At 39.4% G+C, this 20767-nt stretch overlaps 1 protein-coding gene across 1 annotated transcript in view; it reads left to right on the top strand.

The window, feature by feature from the left end:
- The first annotated feature begins 482 nt into the window (after positions 1–482).
- Positions 483–20767, top strand: part of PREP (prolyl endopeptidase) — a 116676-nt gene continuing 96391 nt past the window's right edge. Inside the window, exons 1-5 of the mRNA XM_019473576.1 lie at positions 483–551; positions 8148–8281; positions 11261–11391; positions 14146–14355; positions 15594–15715. Of these exons, the coding sequence (XP_019329121.1) occupies positions 8226–8281; positions 11261–11391; positions 14146–14355; positions 15594–15715 (519 nt within the window). The 5' untranslated portion in view covers positions 483–551; positions 8148–8225. The remainder of the gene's footprint in view (positions 552–8147; positions 8282–11260; positions 11392–14145; positions 14356–15593; positions 15716–20767) is intronic.

Genomic DNA, 20767 nt, shown 5'->3' with positions numbered 1-20767 from the left:
TACTCACATGTTTGTGAGCAGGAATAGTAGGGAGGGCTAAACCAGAGGCAGTTGTGTAACCAGAACTATACTTTAGGTGCATCCAGTAATCAGGTTTTGTGATTTGACACGAACACCTGGATTTGGAGGAGGTTTGAGGTTGTTTGTTTTTTTGGGGGGTTTGTGTGGGTTTTTTTGGTCTTTTTCTAATTACTAATCTATCTTGTGGAGGGAATTTATGTTCGTGTTCTGCATTTCTCTGGTGCTCTGTGTTTTTTCCGAGGACAACTCTGCTGCCTTGGTGCCATCACCAAAGAATGGTAATATTAGCAACTCACCTTGGAGCAAGGTCTTGGTTTTCTCTTCCTTTGCTTCTTAGAACTGTATGCTTTTGTGAAATTCCAAATACCCTTCATCTTGATGACTATCATTCCTTAATGAATAGAGTTTGCTTGTGTGCATGTCTTTTTTTAAAGTACTGTCTTTTATAACTTCAGGTGTTGGATTACCATGGGTGTAAAATAAGCGACCCATACTGCTGGCTTGAAGATCCCGATAGCGAACAGACGAAGGTAACCTTTCTTTGGATGGGAATGGCTGTTTTGACATGGTTCTCTTTTATAGACTAGATGCATGGGTACGCTGTTTTTGAAGGACTTGCCAATACTTTTTGAAAACTTACATAGTGAATGTACGTGTAGTTCATGTGATACCTTATGGCGCTGACAGCAATGCCATTATTTTGTACCTTTGTGTTAATGGGGTGAAGACTGGAATACTTGGTATAACGTAGATCACAGAATTTGGAAAACTAAGGCCCTGTTTATCTTGCACCCATTTTTCTTAGACAGTTCAAGTGCTCAAGGTGGTGTTGTCACACTGAAGCAAAACACTCTGATTTTAGAGCGCTTTATCCACTGTCCTCAGTACATCTAAAATTGCTATAATAAAGTAGTTAAGAAAAGGTAGAAAGAAAACTCCTTTGGCTTGCTTTCTTTGTACAGTGATAAAGTGTGTGAATACTGGGGGGTTTTTTGACCCCTTTTTAAAAAAAAAAAACCACAAAACGTTTTCCTCCTGAAGTTAGGCTTTGTTAGTGGCTTTTATTACAGATTGCAGATGTTGCAGTGTTTTCAGTTTGCAGTCTGGTATAGCTGGACTGTGCTGCTGGAACTGGTCTTTCGCTGAGAAAGAATCTTGAAAAATAATAAAGTATGACTGTGAGCCAGTTCCTCTGATATTCATGGCATAGCGAGTTGCAGGGGTGATGGCCAGAAAGTGGTAGGTGGCAATGTGGAGGGGGTTTCCTCTGTAATGGCTAATAACTTTGTGATAACTGTAGTTCCAGATCTAAAACACTGGCGTCTATCTAGTATGCGTGATTGTATCAGAAAGATGATGGAGGGCAGGATCTCCATTTAAAAATATCCTGCAGAGTGGCTTTCCATTAGTGAGATTCCTTCTAGGTTCTCTCATGTATGTGCTTGCATAATACATCTTGATGAATTATCATGATGAGGATGGTCAAATAGAACTTCTTGTAACTGTCAAGAGCAAGATAAAATGTGTACAGTTAGGATCCCATTCCCTGGTTACAGATCTATCGGCATATATAAAGACTCATGTGGATTAAAAAGGTTCATTTGGGATCAGGTTTTAGTGAAAAACTCTGCCATGGACATTAACATTGAAAATTAGATGTTTAGTAAGTTGGGAGTATTTTGATTTTTTGATTCTGGTATCCTTAAGAAATGGTACACATAAGATAGTTTTGTGCCAAATTCAGAGGGATATATCTGTGGGGAGGTATGATGATGTCTTTCTTTTATAGAGGCCTGACAGATACCCACTGAAGTGGTTTTCGGGATCCTATGGAAGAGTTGGGATTGAGAAAATGCCAAGACCTGACTTTTTGCGTCCCTGTGTTCAGTACTCTCGCCACATACTGTGAACAGGTTGTGTGAGAACACTTGGAGGAGGGTGAATCTCATTCTCCAGAAGTTGTAGTTTATAGAGGAGGCAAAATAAGGAGTGGGGGATTATAACATCCTCATAAAAGTGCAGCAGCCCAGACACAAAGATGTCACATTGGTGGAATGAAAATATTGTTAAATCTTACTTGCCTGCACTCTAAAAACCACACGCCTTGGCAGAATTTTGCAGTAGTAGTAGTACGATGCAAAGAGTGGAGAGTTCCTTTGTGTATAAGTATGTGAGTATGTCATCTTTTTCTGAAGTTCCAGGAGTTACTGAACAAAGGGAATTAAAGTATTTTGCTGTTCTACCTCTTTCACAGAAGAGGTCAGAAAAAAATAATCTTGAAGTGCTAAACTCCTTTAATCTGCTTCATCACTCACTTCTTTGTGCCCTGCAGCAGAGGTTGCTGACGGCCACTCTTTCTTGCTAGCTTTTCTTAATAGTTTTATCTCCAAGTTCTTGAGATAGTTTGCAGGACTTCTGCAGAATAGCCATTCTGCACCTGCCAGATCAGAGAATAACCAGACACTGGTATAGAGGCAATTGAATGACTGTGCAGGCTTCAGAGAGAATTTGGAGTGTGCTTTGTAGACTTTTCAAGCCTTCAAGTCACTGACCTTGGGACCTGTGTCCTTCCCATTCTTCCTCCAAGTCGCTCGCTCTCTTTATGCACTCCTTAATATCCCAAACCTCCAATTGTTTTGGGGAAAAGTAAAAATATCCTGTGTACACCTCCAACAACAGGCTACCTTTAATTTTCTACATATTAAGTACAGAACTAGAAGAAGAATTCCTTGGGCACCCATGCTCATCTGTAGTGAAAGAGCCCCTATTTCGTTCCTGTTTACAACATGCTTGCTTGATTTGAGTATGTGTAACAGTGAAAATTCTGGTTGAATTTTCAACCAGAACGAAGACTGAACATCATTCATTTATTAAGTTAGGAATCTTTTCTTACATGCAAACAGTCAAAATTATTTGGTGTGTGCTGTCAAATAGATACACAAATATGTTGGAACTCTACTTTTCTAGACTTAGCAGAAATAGTCATGTCAAGCATTGGTGTGGTCATAGAAAATAAATGGGTAGGCCTCACATTGTTTCTGTGTTGATGTGAGTCAGTGAAACATCAAGTTTACTATTTCTTGAGGCATGGAGAAAGAAGCACAGGCAAGTGAGATTAGTTTTAACTCCAGAATTTTCATGGTAGTTTCACCTGATGTCCACTGTAGGGTTAACAGGACTGGGACTGAAAGAAATTATCTACAACAGCTATGAGTATAAAGAATCATACTAATTTTTCCTGTGGCTAGTCCAAATGATCTTGTGGGCTCTGCTAGTTAGCAGCTTACAAACAAGTGAACATGAAGGGTGCAATTTTTTTTTTTTGTAATTGGTTTAATCAGGTATTTTTGCAGTGAGAGTAGAGTGTAGATGGTGTACTGTACCTGATCCACTGTAGTTTGCAGTTTTCCATTAAGTCAGGTGGTTCTGTGGTTTCTCTCTGCCCTCCATCCTCCTCCTTGTGCTGACCTGAATGTTTCTGTCCCTCCCTTGCATGGGTATAGCCATCACAAGGTGATGTTCTGGAGGGGAAGCCTTCGGTGGATTAGTTTTCTGTTGGCACACATGCTTAATCTAGGTCACCCCAAGACCACATGATAGTTGGATCTAAGATGGTTCAAGAATGGGATCTTTTCTTTTCTAGCAGCCCACAGCCTACTTTTAATTAGGTGAAAAGGCAAATAGGTTTAGAAACTTTTCAGCCAGGTCGCCAAGATGATCTTATTCCGTATGCAGTGTATATATCTGCTATAAAAAGGAGGTTATTGAAATTTGCAGGTGGCTAAGCAGGACTGTTTCCTGTCAGACATGCAGTCTTAGAGCTGATTAAGCCAATCATCAAGCCACATCCTCAATCTCTTGTGGAAAAGCTGTTGTTCAACAAGTATGTGCTTCCATGTTCATGATCTATGTGCTTTACTGTATCACTTTTTCCCTGCGCGTGCTTGGCTGGAGTAGTCATGCGCAGCTATAAGCAAACAAAACTCCCTTCTCCACATATATAAATAAAAAGTGAGCCCCTGGTCAGATGGAGAAGTTCCTACCTCATTTTGGAGAGAGGAGGTGCGGAAGCTGGGTTCATGCTCTGCTACTGTTCAGCCATTGACCTTTAAGACAGACTGAGGAAGCATCCCTGGCATAGTTGAAATGTTATGCTATGCTGGTAAAACGCTTCTGGTGATGACATAGGCCACAACTCCAAAACCATGCTTCTACTGTCATCTTGGGTTTGGCTTGGTTGGACTTCTCAACTTCATGGTTTGTTTTTGTGCTTTGTGGGAAATAAGCTCTTTTTCAGACTCCAGCAAAGTCTTTTGCTACTGTAAGAATGTCAGTAATATACAGTATCTTAACTCATTGACAGTCTAGGCAGTAATGTGTAGCTTGTTTCAGACATGAGGGATGGACAAGGGATGAAAGAGGTCACGTAGCATACACAGTTGAGTTGTGGTATTATGAACAGGTGTATGTTTGGATTAAGAATAGAATTGAAACTCTCAAAACTACAGTTAAATGTATTTGTAGTTCTAATTGACCAGTGTTTCATTCACATGTTTTGATAAATTTCCAATTGCACTTTGAATTTTTCTTTGCTAAATACTAAAGTAAACGCTAAGAGGCAAGTCACCAGAAATCTGCTTAGTTTTGTTTAAATACTTAAAAAAGGTATGTGCCCTCTTGTAGGAGTTGCACTGAACTATGTTTTACTGAGAAGATATATATGAAGATTTTGGGGGTAACTATTAAACAAACTGTAAATACTTTACAGATTGACAACAAAGACTGGTAATGTTAAAACAATTTCTATCCTAAGACTTCTTGGAAAGCATACTGTGAGTGGAAATCATTATTTTGTCGAGAGAATAGCTTAGTGCCATGTAGAAAGCTGATAGGTTGTAACAAAACATGGTTAAAAAAATTTGTGGCATGTGTTTTTTAGATGAAATTTAGTTACACTTTCTAAAAAAATAACAGCTGGCCTGCTCAAGTAATGGCCAAACACTTCAGCCTCGAGTAGAACATCTCTGTTCTTAGTACAACACTTCAGAAATTCTTTTGCTTTTCAAATTACCTTATTTTCTGAGACACCCATAAGCATATGCCTTACTTGGACCCTTATTCTGTCCTTTCTTCTGCTGCCAAATTCTGTCCTGGTTCAAGGCTTGTGATAGATTGTCAGACGCAGATTTCTACAAGTAAAATAGGAATCTTTCTCTATAGGCTCATGAAGATATACAGAGAGTTACTGTTAGCCTTATAGCCTGGGTGGCATCTGTTTAGCCCAGCGTGGTGGAGGGAGTTGTTTACTGTGAGAGTTTCTGCTGACAACATCTGTTCCTGTACTTTACCTAGAGCAGTATTTTAATTATGTATTGCTTTTTGAACATGAGTGCAACCTCATGCTCAAAAGTGTAAGAACGGAGAGTTTCCAAACTGGACTGGATTCTCCTCAGTGGAACTCTTTCAAAAACCTGTAATTCCTACCTCCTTTTTTAGATAGCCATGGCATTCCCTTTTACAAATAGTCTTGGAATCTTGGAGGCATACTAAGTGCAAATGGGAAAAATATATTAAGTCCCTGTAGAAGCAAAATTACTAGCGATTCAGTTGTGAGTGCAGTAGCATGTAAGTGTGCTCTTGTGCAACAAATGCTTGTAAAGAAAAGTTTGTGTCTCCTCTTTGAATATCAGTAATGAAAGCAGATGTGGTAAGATGTGACTGTGCAGTTAGAAGTGAGTAACACACAGTTCCAGTATACCCTTGCAGCAATGTTACCATTTTGGTTGCATTATTGATAGATGAAACAAAGATGTGTGCCAGTTTCTGTCCACTAAATGCAACTGAAAAGTGCTTTTGCCCATCCAGTACAATGGATGGTTTTAGACATATTTTTATAAGACATCTTTTCTCTGAAAATGTCACAGCCCTTTGAGTAGTTGGTTTATTTGTGTAGCATGCATTGTCTAGATTTTTGTGTATGTGGTCTTTGAAATTCATGTGTTTATGTTAGAAGAAACATTCAGATACACATAGTTCTTGGGTAGATTTGATTAAGTAATTTTTTTGATAATTTGATATTTTGATAAATTGATAATTTGATTAAGTAAATACTTTCATCATCTGATGAGGCGGGGGCAAACTGTTAAGTGGTACAATGTGGAGGCTACCACTGGGATGTGCTGTGCTGCCGTGCTGGGTGTTAAAGCTGTCTATGCCAGTAAGATCCTCAAAGGGAGAACAGAAGCAAAAATTGGCCTTCCCTTGGCAATGCTTTCACGTCTTTCCTTCCTTTTTCTCAGGGGATCGTTTCCTGACTCGATCCTCGCTGATGCATAGAGTCTAATTTTGAGTAAAGGTCCAGAAGTTGTCATTGTTAGCCTTCTGTATCTGTTCCTTTTCAGTGCTGTAGTGCTTGCTTGCTTGTGTCATCCTTGAGTGGTGACTTGCATGTAACCAGCCTGCATGTTCTTAAACTAATATGTTTCAGCACTTAGCCAAGTGCTCTTAGGGCATTACTAGTTCTGCACTCGTGTTTAAAGCTTATCAGTTTCTGTATGCTTTGTTAGGCATGAACAAATACCTCTCAAGTGGAGACTGACCATAATTAATGCACTTTCTCCTTTACCTTTTGGCCTGGCAAGTCTCTGAAAACACAGCTTGGCATGTAATGCAGCTCTTGGCTATGCACTGCTGTGGCAGCGAGGCAAATGGGAAGGCAAGTGTCTCTACTTGCCCTCTGTGCTTACTTCTCACCATGTGAAATGTCTGTAAAATGCTACTGAAAGAGTTTTATGTTCTATTCTTTCCTCTTTTTCACCTGAAGAATTAATGAATGAGTAAACATTGATAGCAATTGGTAAATGTATGCCAGGTACTCTGTTTGTACAGCAGCTGGCTTTTCTGAAGAACTGTGAAACACAAGGTGTGGAATATGGATTGTAGCCCTGCTGCTCCTGTGGGTCATGCCCTGCGGTGAAGTGTAGCTCAGAGGTTATCATGCGTTGGATCTGCTTGCAGTGTGACAGATTCAGGACAGGTAGAAACAATAGCCTCTTGTAATAACTGGGGAAGAGACCCGTGTAAGCAAGAGATGAGTGGACATCTGGAGGGGAGAGGCTGGGGTCCGAGAGCAATAGTGCAGCCATCATTGCGACGTCTGGCTGTGAATTACAGCCACACACACTGTGTCCTGTCCTTCCTACTCCATGTTAGAGACAGAAAAGCCTGCATGTCTGCTTCTTAGCAGCTGTGGTTCACCTTAAGACGCTTAGGTATTAATTTTATGTTAATGTACTGTGCTATAAATAGGGATGGTGAAACACCAACAGAGCACCAGTTTTTCCATGCATGCCATGGGAGTGGCAGCCTCTAACAAACAGCTGGAGTGGTAATAGTTTTGGCCACTGTCATTAAGTGTTTGTGACTGAGCGGTGGAGTGTTTTGAAGAAACCAGACTCCTCAAAGTTCCGTTCTTGGAGATTAGGTATTCTTGCCTTTTGTAACTAAGAACTGATCTGTGGACAGCCTTTCCAAGAAACAGTGGCTGGGACTAATCCTGTGTGTTATGTTAATAGGATGAACAGATGGTGCATATGACATTTTGTATCTTCTTCCAGCCCTTCACAGCTCCCAAAATGATACTGCTGTCTGTGGGCAAAAGGGTCTCTGTTCTTTATCCATTTCCTAATTTATTTATCATAGAGTATTAGAGTATCGTATGTTTGTGGTGAAGTAAGGGAAGATGGTATTTCCTAGGTATATACTGTAAATTAGCTTTGCTATGCCATTTAGGCAAATGTAGGGAGAGTTTTTAAAAGTATGACATTTGGGTTTTTTTTAAAGGGGAATGGCAGTAATCTGGCTTTGGCCGAACCACTGGTTACCCCAGTGCGTGCCCTGGAGAGACGTTACTTAAGGTATAAGATCAGTCCTGTTACTGATCTTAGAGGTGTGACTTACAGGAGTAAGACTCTTCAGGTGTGACTCTACAAAACCTATGTCTGGGAATTTCCTATGCGGGGAAAGATGTCTGTGATGCATTGCTTCAGAAAATAGTGTTTTCTGTAGAAAATATGCATTTCTGCTTGAGTTCATGTATTTTGGGGGGGGGGATTATTTTCTTTCAGGCATTTGTGGAGGCTCAGAACAAGCTTACAGTACCCTTTCTCGAGCAGTGTCCTGTCAGAGGACTGTTCAAAGAACGAATGACGGAACTCTACGATTATCCTAAGTACAGTTGCCACTTCAAGAAAGGAAAAAGGTATGTGAGGAATGTCTTTGTAGGTGGTGATGAACATGAAGCAAGTCAAAAGCAACTACTAGTTAGGAAAACAAATTATGAATTATATTTGTATTTATTCCTTTATAGTTGGGAAGTAGGAAAAGTAAGCCAATGTTAATATATATGGTTGCATGATGCAGAGCACAAGATACTTGACTGTCTCCAGTTCCCAGTCATATTATCTTCTTGTGCTTTTGTTGTCTTTGCTTTTTATAAGAAGAGTTTATCAAAACTCAGACAACTTTGTAGAATAACTGTTGTAAAAGTAAAACTTGGAGGAGTTCCTTTCAGGGTTGGTCACTGTCAGTGTAGTTAAAGGCACCTCATCCTGAAAACAGCACAAGTCTGTCATGAGCATGTTGTTCTAAATATTTACTAAAATACTTCTCTTATGTTGGACATAGCTTGAGCAGCTGGTACGATTTTTGTTTAGTCATAGACAGTGAAAAGCTGTGGGAATTCCCTTGTGAAAAATGGCTCCTGTATCTGCAGGGGATAGGGGAAAAATCATTTGGAGGACTTAAGGCAACTGATGCAAAAAGATCTGTCTTCTAAGAAATAAAGAAATCCTGCTATATTCCAATACCTAGTCTACTTGTATCCCTGTTTTAATTCTGTGGCTAGGTAAAGGGATGGTGCTTATGTGGCTTACCTAAGGTCTGGAGACTGCAGCTGCTACTCAATTTTATGTGACCTCTTTCAGAAACACTAGTAATCTCCTAGAGAAAGAGAGGAAAGGGATGAAACTGCTGATTAACTTAGTAACTTAGTAAGATTGTTTTAGCAGTCCAGCCGTTCTTAATCATGGGAAACACAAATAGTCTTTTTTAGTATTTTCAATTTGTTTGATCCTTGTTGAGTGAACACCCAGATATGCCAGGTATATTTTCACTGTCATCCACGGGAAAGAGCAGAAGATGTCTCATTGCCTTAAGATTTCTGCACAGATATTGAGGGAGATCTGCTGCTCTTGTTATCTGTCCTATGCTGTGAGGAAGGCGTGGATGCTTTTTACTAAGGAGGGAAAGTCTGTACTATGTGGGTTTTTTAAAAAGTATATTGTGGGGAGTGAACCCAAGCTGATGTTGATTTAAGTTATCACTGATGTGGCACGGCATGTCAATGTGTAGAGGTGTGAGATTTAAGCCCAGAAGCAGTGGAGCTGTTTAGGACAGTGCTGCATCCGGGGACGTAAGCCTTGTTGAGCAAGTCAGACAAAGCTTATTAGTTTGTATGTGATGCTCATGCAGATGTAGCTATGCTGATCTGATTCTGGAGCAAGCCTGGTCAGTGACTGCTCCGGATTCTCTGACCCATTCTCCCTGTGCAGTGCAAACATGCCTGGGTGTGGTTATCTGCAATGCTCATAAGGCTTGATGTTGCAGAAGTGCTCATGGCAGTGATGAATATAGTCTCCACTAGAGATAAAAAGTCTTAATTTGATGCAGCTGACTGTCCTCCAGGAAGAACATTTATGCCAGGAGCTTCCTGTGCTTTAATTTGTGACACTTTACTTTGATTTTAATAGATGTCTTTTTAGTTTTTCTGAGTGTTACTCTATTTCTTGGCACGTGCTGAACTTAAATCACAGTGGTTTAAAAATTATGCCAAAAAACATATATTATGGCATTTGAGGAGATCAAGAGGGCTCTACCAAGTTAAGTAACATTTAGTAAGGGGCGGGGGGAGGAACTATTCTATTTGAAGAACTATCTAAACTTCCTATGACACTTAAAAATTCTCAAATTTAATTGCTCCAGTTTTCTGCCAAAGAATAGCTGCTGAAAGGCGGTGTCTGAAGAGCTGTTCTGTAGAATCTGCAGAAAAGAACAGTGCCCAGGGAGGTGCTGTTCCTGTCACATTTTGACCTTTGGTTCCCAGCTTATTACCAGCATGGCAGAGGTGAAATTGGCTAGAAAATGCATGGTCAAATGGAAAATTACGTATCTTTTTCTTCTGTTCCTTTGAATCTTTTGATTTTGTCACTTGCTGAACGTTATTGTTAGTATTTGAACACATTACTAGTTCAGATTGTTAGCCAGGCCTTTGTGAGTATAGTTCCCCCTTCTGGGTTTACCAGGTTCCCGTGCTTGTATCCAAGTACTGGACAGTCTTAGGGAACGTGTGAACTTATGTTTAGGTTTGAACTTCCCCCAAGTGAAGCTGCTATTTGATTTGTTAAGTCACAGGTTTGTGTAGTAAAACTCAGAAGTCCTATTAAGGAATAAAAGTGTAGTACCTATGAATTGCATAGAATACAGTTGTTAATTTCTTTGCGCTCTGTAGTGTCTTCTGATGTGAAGAGTATCCCTCACTAAAGGCAATTCTGTAATTCTCTGTTCCTACAACCTTTTCAAAACACAGAGTTTTATGGACATTGGGAAATACAGATGAAACAATTTCAGTTCTGTATCATTTGAACATCTGTCTGCCACGCGATACAGATTGAAAACAGCTATATGAATGGCAAAGCTTAGAACACAGGTGATGGGAACCTGCACCAATACTTGTAACAGAGAAACGCTAAGGCTGCCAGAGCTGTTTAACATAGACAGTTTATAGTATACTTAGCTTTGTTTGAAATGCACTGTGGCCAATGCAGCTTTTATTTTTAAAAGATCTTTTGGATGCATCATACAGTCTCCTCTATACATTCTATATGACATTGGGATAAGATTCCTCTCATTTTTAGAGGCCTAGAAATTGGTGTCTGGGCTTCCTCTGTACTAAGGGAGAGAGAAAGGCACTTACAGAGGATGGTTAAATCCCTGATGGCCGGCCACAGGGGAAGCTATGATTCCTACTCTACCGTGAAGAGTGTATTATTATATAGAATATAAATATATATTTATCTGTCTTTTATTCACTTCATGACAATCTCATACAAGTTTTTCTTGCTTGCCTAACTGAAAAATCTTGAGTTCTTCCTACTTATTTTTCCCTCTTGTGTTCTTTTAGGTATTTTCACTTCTACAATACAGGACTGCAGAACCAGCGAGTTTTATATGTACAAGACTCCTTGGATGCCAATGCCAAAGTTTTTCTTGATCCAAATAAGCTTTCTGATGATGGCACTGTGGCTTTACGAGGTTAGTGAGACAGCAGTTCCTGCTGAATAAGTCTGGGTCTTCAGCAGAAGTTGGAAATGGTTTCCAGCTCTTCATCTGTACAAGTATGGCTAGAGTGGCTTGTTTTAATCAAAGTAAATCTAAATCTACATTGTATTCACAATTAACTTGGTTCAGTTTCTCAATGTCTTTTTTCACAACTCTGTAACAGGTTTCTACTGAAATATGAACAGATCTTGAGGCTGTCCATAGCAAGGAAAAAAGTTTATGTATTTATATTGATTAATTCTCTTAAAATTGTATTTTGTATCTTTAACACAAGCGAGCAAGTTGAAGTAAGAGACTGTGAAGGAACGTAGCATTAACTTTTATGAGAATCACAAATTTACTTGTATTCACTAGTAATTTGTGTTTAACTTGTGTTAGCTGTCCATTTTCCCACTCCCTATTGGCTTATTGTAGAAGCAAGTTGGACCTAGAAGTCTTTTAAGTCTGTTCAAGGCCAGTTAATAAAAACAGAGGACAGAATTAGTGAATGCTTCTTTAAGCGTGACCTAGTTGAAAAGAATCAGTACGGCTTTTTTAGTGAGAATTCCTGCCTTAAACGGTGGATATAAGGAATTGGGTTCATATAATCTTTCTGTATGTCTAAAAAGCTTATGACAAAGTCTCTTTCCAAATGCACTTAGAGAAACAACAGCCATGGAACAAGAGGGGAAACTCCTGCTGTTGATAAATAATTGATTTAAAGGCTGGGACAGGAATAACTGGTTGGCTCTCAAGGTGGAAATCACCAGTAGAGTTCTGTCAGGGATTATGCTAGGACTTGCACTGTTCAGTACATTCATATGTATTAGAAAAAGGAGTGAGCAGTGAGGTGGCAGAGTTTGGCGACGATACAAAGTTATTCCAGGTAAAGGCTGAAGAATGACTGTGAAGAGCTGCAGGAAGACCTTAGTAATAGTGAGTGGGCAATAAATTAACAGGTAAAAGTCTCTGTGCAGATAAATTAAGTGATGCACAGGGGACAAACAATCCTAACCTCATTTGTAGAGGAATGCATGGAATGAACTCTGAGCTGACTATGACCACTTGGGAACAATTCTTAGGCTGTAATAGGTAGTTCCGTGAAAATGTCAGCCTGGTTCTCGGTAGCAGCCAAACCAGCACATCAAATGTCAGAAATGATTAAGAAGGAAATAGAGGACAAAACAGAAAACACCATTACGTTAGCAACCCAGGGGTTTATACAGTAACATTGAATATTAAATATAGTTCCCGTCCCCTCAGCTCAAAGGGGGCTCTGAAATACAGTTCAGAGGAGGGCAGTAGGAACAACGAAAGGTATGGAGCAAAGGTCAGGAACAATTGAATGTGCCCAGATCAATCAGCTTGGAAAAGAGACAATTTAGCAGGGATATAATAGAAGTCTACAGAATCATTTGTGGTGTGCAGTAGCATGGAGCGAGTGAGTAGGGGTTGGTTAGTTGACGTTTTTTCTATTACAAGGATGAGGGGATATCAAATGAAGGCAGTGGGAGTCGAGTCCAAAGCAAACAAAAGGAGGTGGTGGTTCATACCAGAAGTAGTAGATTTGTAGAACCCCTTACCAATGAATGTTGGTGGTGCAGAAAACTTACTGCGGGTTTAAAGGGAAGCTGGACAAGGTCAAGGAGGAGGTAAGCATTGAAGATTATTAACCAACTACTTCATGGAAAAGAAGTCTCCTAAGCTAAAGATGGTCAGAGGTTGTAAGAATATTTGAGGGAAATATTACATGTGCTTGCGTTGTTCTTACTCTTGTAGGCATCTCCTTGTGACTACTCCTGAGGATAGCTAGGCGGAATCTTGTTCTGAATCAGAATGGCCACTCTTACATTCTTATAGGGGAGAATATGTTAGGGTGGCACAGTGACGTCTCTCAAACCTATGATTTCTACGAAATGCAACTCTTGTGTGTGTTTTTTTTCAGTGGTTACTTTCAGGTCTGTACAGGCCTATGATAATTCAATCTCTTCACTTGAATTGATTTGCAAGAGTGAATTTGATCCTTATCAACTATGATGGAAGCTCTTCTGAATTTTTTTCAGAATCATGTTTTCCTCACAGTTTGGATAGAGCGACATACAGATCAGAGGTCTTAGCTGAGAATACTGGTGATTAATCCATTTGCGTGCTGGTGGCAAATTTTTCTAGTTACTTCAGTTTTCATGGCTTTGCAGGGTCTAGTTTTCATTGACTCCTATATTGAAGTGGTATTTGCTTTATTTCAGGATGCATTGCTTGCATCTCAATTTCTGTTGACTTCTTTGGTACTGTTTCTGAAAATCTCACTTTAAGTTCTCTAACTGTGCGCATTTTCAGTCTCCATCTCTTCCCCCCAAACTCAGGGAAGTAGAAGAACTATTACTCAAATCATAATTCAGATGTTGGGCATAAGCAATGTTACTGAACATGCTTACTGAGTATGCATGCCTAAACTCAGATCTGTGAACTACTTGAGAAGTCCACAGAGACTGGAAAAGTGCTGCGAATCCCAAATGATAGCAGATGTAGTTGCTTGCACTGTCTTTTAGAAAATAAACCCTCTTCTCTCAGTGTTCAGTGAACACCTTTCTTTTAACTACTTTCCCAATTTCACCTCTGTTTCATTGGGATTTGGCTAGCATGTAGTAAATAATAAAAAGCTGTGTGGCAAAATAACAAACACTTTTTTGAAAATACTGATTCCTTGTGCTGGTTCTTACTTTAACTTGTTTGGTTCCAATATCCTAGGTTATGCATTCAGTGAAGACGGTGAATACTTTGCATATGGCCTGAGTTCTAGTGGCTCTGATTGGGTTACTATCAAGTTTATGAAAGTAGAAGGTCCTGAGGATCTTCCCGATACACTGGAGAGAGTTAAATTCAGTTGCATGGCATGGACCCATGATGGAAAAGGCATGTTCTACAACTGCTATCCAAAACAAGATGGGAAAAGTGATGGTAAGTATGGCTGTAGTAATTGCATGCTATATGGAAGCAAAATTACCTTTTCAGTAAATTGGTGCAACAAACAATCAGCTCTACTAGTTCATACTGAAATAACTAGCTATACTAGTTTATACAATTAGGTATCAGAGTATGTCTTGTATGACCAAAGCCTATACTCAGTTAGTTTGAGTATCCTCTTGTCTGCCTGTCCCTGTCTTTCTCTTAAAAGTCTGCTGCTCCTTTTATTTTTCTCTGCAGTGATTTACTTAGCTTTCATACAGGGTGTTACTGGCTGGAATTTGATGTCTGGTGACAGCTTACTTAGATCTCTTCCCCTTATGCATTTGTGTGGGCATAGGTGAACTGGCTTGGGAGGTTGACCTGATGAATAGCAATCTGGGGCATAAGGTTTTTGTTATTCAACCAGATTAATTCATCTGTGGTTCCTAGCACAGCAACACAAAATGTTTATGCTAGCAAAACTCAAGGAGCAGCATACAAAGTAGAATAAATTGCCAAGGAGCATCAACAGGGAAGGAATTTAGCAGCTCTTATTATAAGGTAGTGCTACTGAAAAGTTTCTTCTGGAGCTGTGCTCTTTGTTAGACCTTGGAAGGAGCCTGAATTTTGCCTCTGTATTTGCTTTTGCAGCCTATCATTTTGCCAAACTCGCAAGTTAGGTACCCACCTTGTGTTTTTTACTTTTAAACATTTGTAGTTCAGAAGCTGAAGTGTTGGAAAATGTTGCAAGAACAGAACTTAAAAAAAAATAAAAATCAAGTAGCACCTCATGCAGTGCTTTAAAATACTTCTTTATTTTCAGCAAATGGAAGTATGAAGGTTTCTAGGAATGTTAACTAGCAATAAATCTCCCCTTAGTTGCCCAGGGTGAAATGGGAGCAAAAACATCATTGGAGGGTGGCAGGGATTGTTGTTTTTCTTTGCTTGCTTAGTATTTCTAGAAAGCAAAGCTTGAAATGATAAATCTTCACATTTGAAGAACGTATTATCAGCAATAAAAGGAAAGGGTAACTGTTTGAACAGGTTTGCAGTGTGGTTTGAAATTTTATTTTGTTTTGGAGGGGGGTGTTTGTTTGGAGGGGCATGGTTGTAGACTGGAACCATTCGTAGTTCTCTCTGCTGAATTACTCTTTTATATGCAAAGGGATACAGAAGTTTCTAAGGGTTTTATTTGGTTGTTGTTGGATTTCTTTGAGAACTAATTTGTTTAAATATCTGCAATTCACTAGGCACTGAGACCTCCACTAATCTGCACCAAAAGCTGCATTATCATGTATTAGGAACTAACCAGTCAGAAGATATCCTATGTGCTGAATTTCCCGATGAACCAAAATGGATGGGTGGAGCTGAGGTATGATAAACACCCTGAAGCTTGTTATCATTATGTTCAGTTTTTCAGATTCTAACAACTGGTAGTAGGTATAAAGTGGAAAACGTTTTGTTAAAAGAATACTTTTTTGTTAGTGTTGCAGAGTTGACCATTGAACTAAGAATCATTGATTAAGAATTGCTGAAAATAAGACTGTCTTAGTGTGCTTTAAATCAGTCCTCAAGCCTGTAATGACACAATCACATACCCTTTTTCTTCATTGAGGACATTCTGCCTGATGTACATTCAAGGACAGAGAAGGATCATTTGATGGACAATGCATCACTGCTATTGTTTCTTCTTAGTGTTGAGCCCCAGCCTTCACTTCCTGCACAAAAAGCTTATTCCAATAATCCGCATGTCTGGATATTCCCTGCCCTGTATTTATTTTGTTTATATTTATTTTTGTGATGTCTTTCCTGAAAATGAAATATGTCTATTCTACTAATTTAAAGAATGGAGACATACAGGTTGAAATCTGTTAATACTGTGTGCAGAGCTGGCGACTTTTAAGTTTCCCTACAACAAGTTTTATCAGCACAAATATGGTGTGGACTGTGTTATTGGAGATGGAACAAGTGACTGCTGGAATTGATTGCTTAAGCTTATTTTGTTGAACTACTACTATATTGTGCAAAGTCCCAGTGAACCAAAACGATAGGTAACGATGCTCTCTTCCTTACGTGAATGATTCAAAAGACCCTAAGTTTTGTAATTAATGTGTGTTTTATTCTTCATATGAGATTTAACTGCTTGGTTGAGTGCACTGTTCTAAGTGCTGCTGGAATGTAGTGTTGGTTATTCTGTTTATCAGGGAACTGACGTTTTTCCAGTGGATAAAAACCTGTTGTAATTCTTTGTACTCTCCTAGCTACTATGTTTAATCAGTACATTTTGTTTCTATACAGGGTCTTTTTTGGTCTGACACTTTTGATAAATAGGAAATGTTTTTACTCTGATTTGGGCTATTCAGTTCCTAGAACTACTTTTCCCTGAGAGCACCTCTTTTTAAAAAAATTGATCATCAGTCTGTGCTCACTTTTCAACCCATGAAAATGTGGGGGTTTCTTTTCTGTGGGCTGCCAGAAAAGAAAGGTTTTTTCAAAGAATTTGAACAGTGGGATTCAAAATGAGACAGTGAGTGAGAATGTGAAAGGCTCCCCAGCAAAGTGACCACACTGAGCTTTCTCGATACAAATCAGACTTACCTGTAGGTTCTGTGAATAAACAGAACCTTTTTTACATAATCTCATCTATTCATGAAACGTACCTTTAACAACTGACCTGAATATCAGTGTAAACTCGCAAATGGGGCTTTGGAATTTTTTTTACTGTTCAAAAACTAGTCAGCTCTGTTGAGTTTAACTGGCAATAAAATGGAATTTGGAAATCATTATCCTTATTTTTCCCTAGTTCCGTAAATAAATGGGCTTTCTGTTGGTGACAGATGTCTTGTAGTGATGTATCCACTGATTCACATGAGTGATGCATATTATTATTATTGTTTTGCAGTGTCGTGAGCTAAACTACACATGTTGTTGTGAAGGCAATTTCATTTTCCGTGGGGGAGGGCTGTTGCAGTCTGATTCATTAGACTATACAGCTTTTTAGGGTAGTGAAAGTTTGCAGTCTCAGATGATACTAAATCCAGTGGAAATTATATCTTCTGTATTAGGTGTGAAGATACATTTGTCTTACAGGTAGCAAAACCTTCTTTGAGATAATAGCCTTTTATTAACAGAGCCTTTTCTTATCTAAGTTGAAGAAGCAGGGCTGGAGCATTTCAAGATCAGAAATACAGAACCGAATATGAGGAGGACTGTGGAAGAGAATTCATAGTATAGTGCTTGTAGTGAGTAGCAAAGAGTTTGCCTGGCCAGGGTGCAGAGAAGCAGCCGTCCTGCATCTCCTGGCTCTTCTGTTGTGAAAGAAAAGCTTGAGGCAGCCTTAAATGTAAAATAAGTATCTCTTTTTTTCTGATACCAAATGTCTCAGGTAATTTTTGTGATTAATGAGCATATATAGCCCTTATATTAAATGATCAAAAGGTCTTTGGGGTGGCAAGAAGGGACTGGTAGTAATAACTCTTGCCATAGAATAGGAAAATAACAGAATGTAGCGCAGCTACCAGTTCTGAAGCCACTGGAATTGAAACAGCCCCATAAGTATTGGGAAAGTGGGGAAGGCGGTGAATAGAGAAACACCTCACTACTGTGGATTCTTGTTTAATAAATCTATGTGGCTGCTTATGACTGTTTTCTTGACCTCTAGGAGGCATAAACTTCCAGAGATGTTGGTATTTAAGAAGAAATGATATTTTAAGGAGGTGTGGTAAAGCAGAGATCCACGTTGGTAAATAATCATGAGCTTATCTCAGTGAAAGTACTTTAAAACAGCTGAAATTCTGGGGTTGTGCTGTGAGCTCCAGCTGTAAAATGTGGCTCTGTCATCCTGCTACTAATGAAGAATGGTCTTTAATCGTCAGGAAAATCATATTCTGCGATTAAAAAAAAAAAACAAAACAATGCAATTGCAAAGTGTGGTTTCATCCTTGTGCAGTAGGTCAAAAATCTTCTTTTCAGGCCATTCAGACAAGTTTTCTGGTCAATTTTTCTGAAGCATGTGTTCGAGAAAGTGGAAGACCACAAAGTAGTGGGGGAAAAATTAAAATCTCTTTAGTAAAAATCAAATTATGTGGCTTATTGGCACTGTCCTGAATATTCTTACTTGGTACTAATATGCTGCCACAGATTTTAAAATACAGCTTTGCACAGCTCAACATTTTATGAAAGTCCACTTTCATGCATTCCTGTCAGATTAATAAACAAATGTTTTTATTTTACAGGGCCTTGCTGGGCCAAATAGGTAGAGACATTTGGGTTCTTTTCTGTTTTACACAAACTCCAGTAAAGACAGTTGGATTATGGTGTGGGTGATCTAGTCTCAACTACCAAACCTTTCTCTATAGTGGGGGCAAAACTTGAACTTCCATACTCTGGTTTAGAGCGGAATTTGCAGGTCTTGCAACTGTTGGGTCAAAAGAGAGAAATACCTTACCTGCAAGTGAAAAGCACCTGACAAGGAGATCCTTCAGAGACTGCAAAAGTAATAATGTTGCCACGATACTTCAAGAAAAATGAGTAATCTCAGGTGCACTGTAGGGCATCAGTGTGGTGTATGTTTTCAATGGAGAGAAGAGACTAGGTCACTGGTTAGGGAAAAAGAGGGTTGTGTAAAATTTTGTCAGCTTAATACATTTACCAGACAACATGCAAGAAAATAGGGTCAGGTTTTTTTCTCATTATACATTCAACACCAGCCCCAAGTACACTTGATTTAAACAAAATCTGTGGTGCTGAAAATGGTGTTGGCATAGAAATATAGATGCATTTCCAACTCCTCACTTGAATGGATTGCTTGTGAGGAAAAAAAAAAGTTTGTTAGATATATAAGTTTTGAAAAGTCTTTTCATTAGTCTAGAAAAAGCATATGCGTTTCTGGTACAGATTCTAGGATGGTGGGGGAGTTGGGAAGAGCAGGGATGGAGTTTATTTGAATAACGTCCCAGTAGAGGGCAGTCTGGTATGAAGATTTTTAAAACCTTGGCAATGTCATAGCTACTCTCAGAAAAGAGGAGCTTCCAATGCTACTCTATTTAAGTGGCATGTTCTTGCTTCCTCTCCAGACTCACAGAGCATATCTGTCTTTCACAGCCAGACTGTAATTCTCAAAGTTAAACAATAAGTTATATAAGAGCCTTTCACAGTTGGTAGTGTTAAAAGTCCCTACGGTACTGGCAGGAAAGTAAACAGGAGGGAAAGGAGGGGATGGGGGGAACCCTCCCATCCCAATTCTGCCAGTAGTAAAACAAGTACAATTTTTCATGTTGTCTAACAAACACAGTGCACAGTCCCTGAATTGACAATAGTTTGGTTTTTTTTAATGTCTAGAGCTGTCAGTTACCATCAGTGGTTCTCAGCCAGGGAGGTGATCTTGCAAATGCAATTCAGAGCACAGAGGAGTAAGCTGTGCCAGATGTGTGATGGCTATGGTGTGTTTTCACTGCAGGAACGTGGAAGTGCAGCATCCACAGAGGAAAAGTGAGCAGCATGAAGGGGAAGGGCTCAAAACACTGTCAGTTTTCTCAAGTGAGACTCGCTGGTGGACTAAACAGGGCTGTGGGAATTTTTCGAAAGCCTTACACTATCTTTGTCAAGGCTGAATCTGGAATAGAAGCCTACTATGAATAACTTTTTTCAGCCCTGGCAATAGGTCTGGAGAGTTTTACCATTAAGAAACAGGCAGGCAATCTTTCTGGCTGCACATGGGGCTATGGTAGATGGTAATCTCTTACATAGCCAAGTTCCTGATGCTTTGGTGCTTTCATTGCACTCAAAAGCAAGCTGAAAGCCACAGGAAAAATCGTGTGTGATGTTTGTCTATCACCTCAGAAGGCTACTGATTTTACTCTCTGCTAGATTTAAGGAAGAGAATGCATGTAAATATGCATATACATATTGCTGTGTTCTTCTTCTGACCAAGTCTGTCTCATGTCCTGTTGTAATTGAAACAGTTGTAAGCACGATGATCTAGGGTCAAAGTCCCAGTTCGCTGGCTTTGGTAGGTCTCCTTCAACCCCAGGCTTAGCAGAGGCTCAGAAAGATATGGTCAGAACAGAAATGCTCTTTATACCAGCACATTGTATCTGAAATCAAAGAATAAAAACCTGCCTGGAATAAGGAAATTGAATTAATGCCTAAAGCAATTTTGCTAACCTGGGGAATGGATGGAGAGAGCATATCAGCATGTTGTTTACATATAATCAGTCCATGTTCTACATAGGATATGTATGTCAGACCTGCTCCTCAGAATGTAGTAAGTAGTTTCTGTTGGACCTGATCCTGAAATTATGCATTCCTGTGATCAACCATCATTAGGTCATAGAATCATAGAGTCATGGAATAGTTTGGGTTGGAAGGGACCTCTAAAGGTCATCTAGTCCAACCCCCCTGCCATGAGCAGGGACATCTTCAA

Source organism: Aptenodytes forsteri, unplaced genomic scaffold (genome assembly GCF_000699145.1).
Source record: "Aptenodytes forsteri isolate BGI_AS27 unplaced genomic scaffold, ASM69914v1 Scaffold171, whole genome shotgun sequence".
In the NCBI taxonomy this organism is placed as follows: Eukaryota; Metazoa; Chordata; class Aves; order Sphenisciformes; family Spheniscidae; genus Aptenodytes; species Aptenodytes forsteri.
The sequence above is the reverse complement of the archived record's forward strand: the minus strand, read 5'-3'. Positions and strand labels throughout refer to the sequence as shown.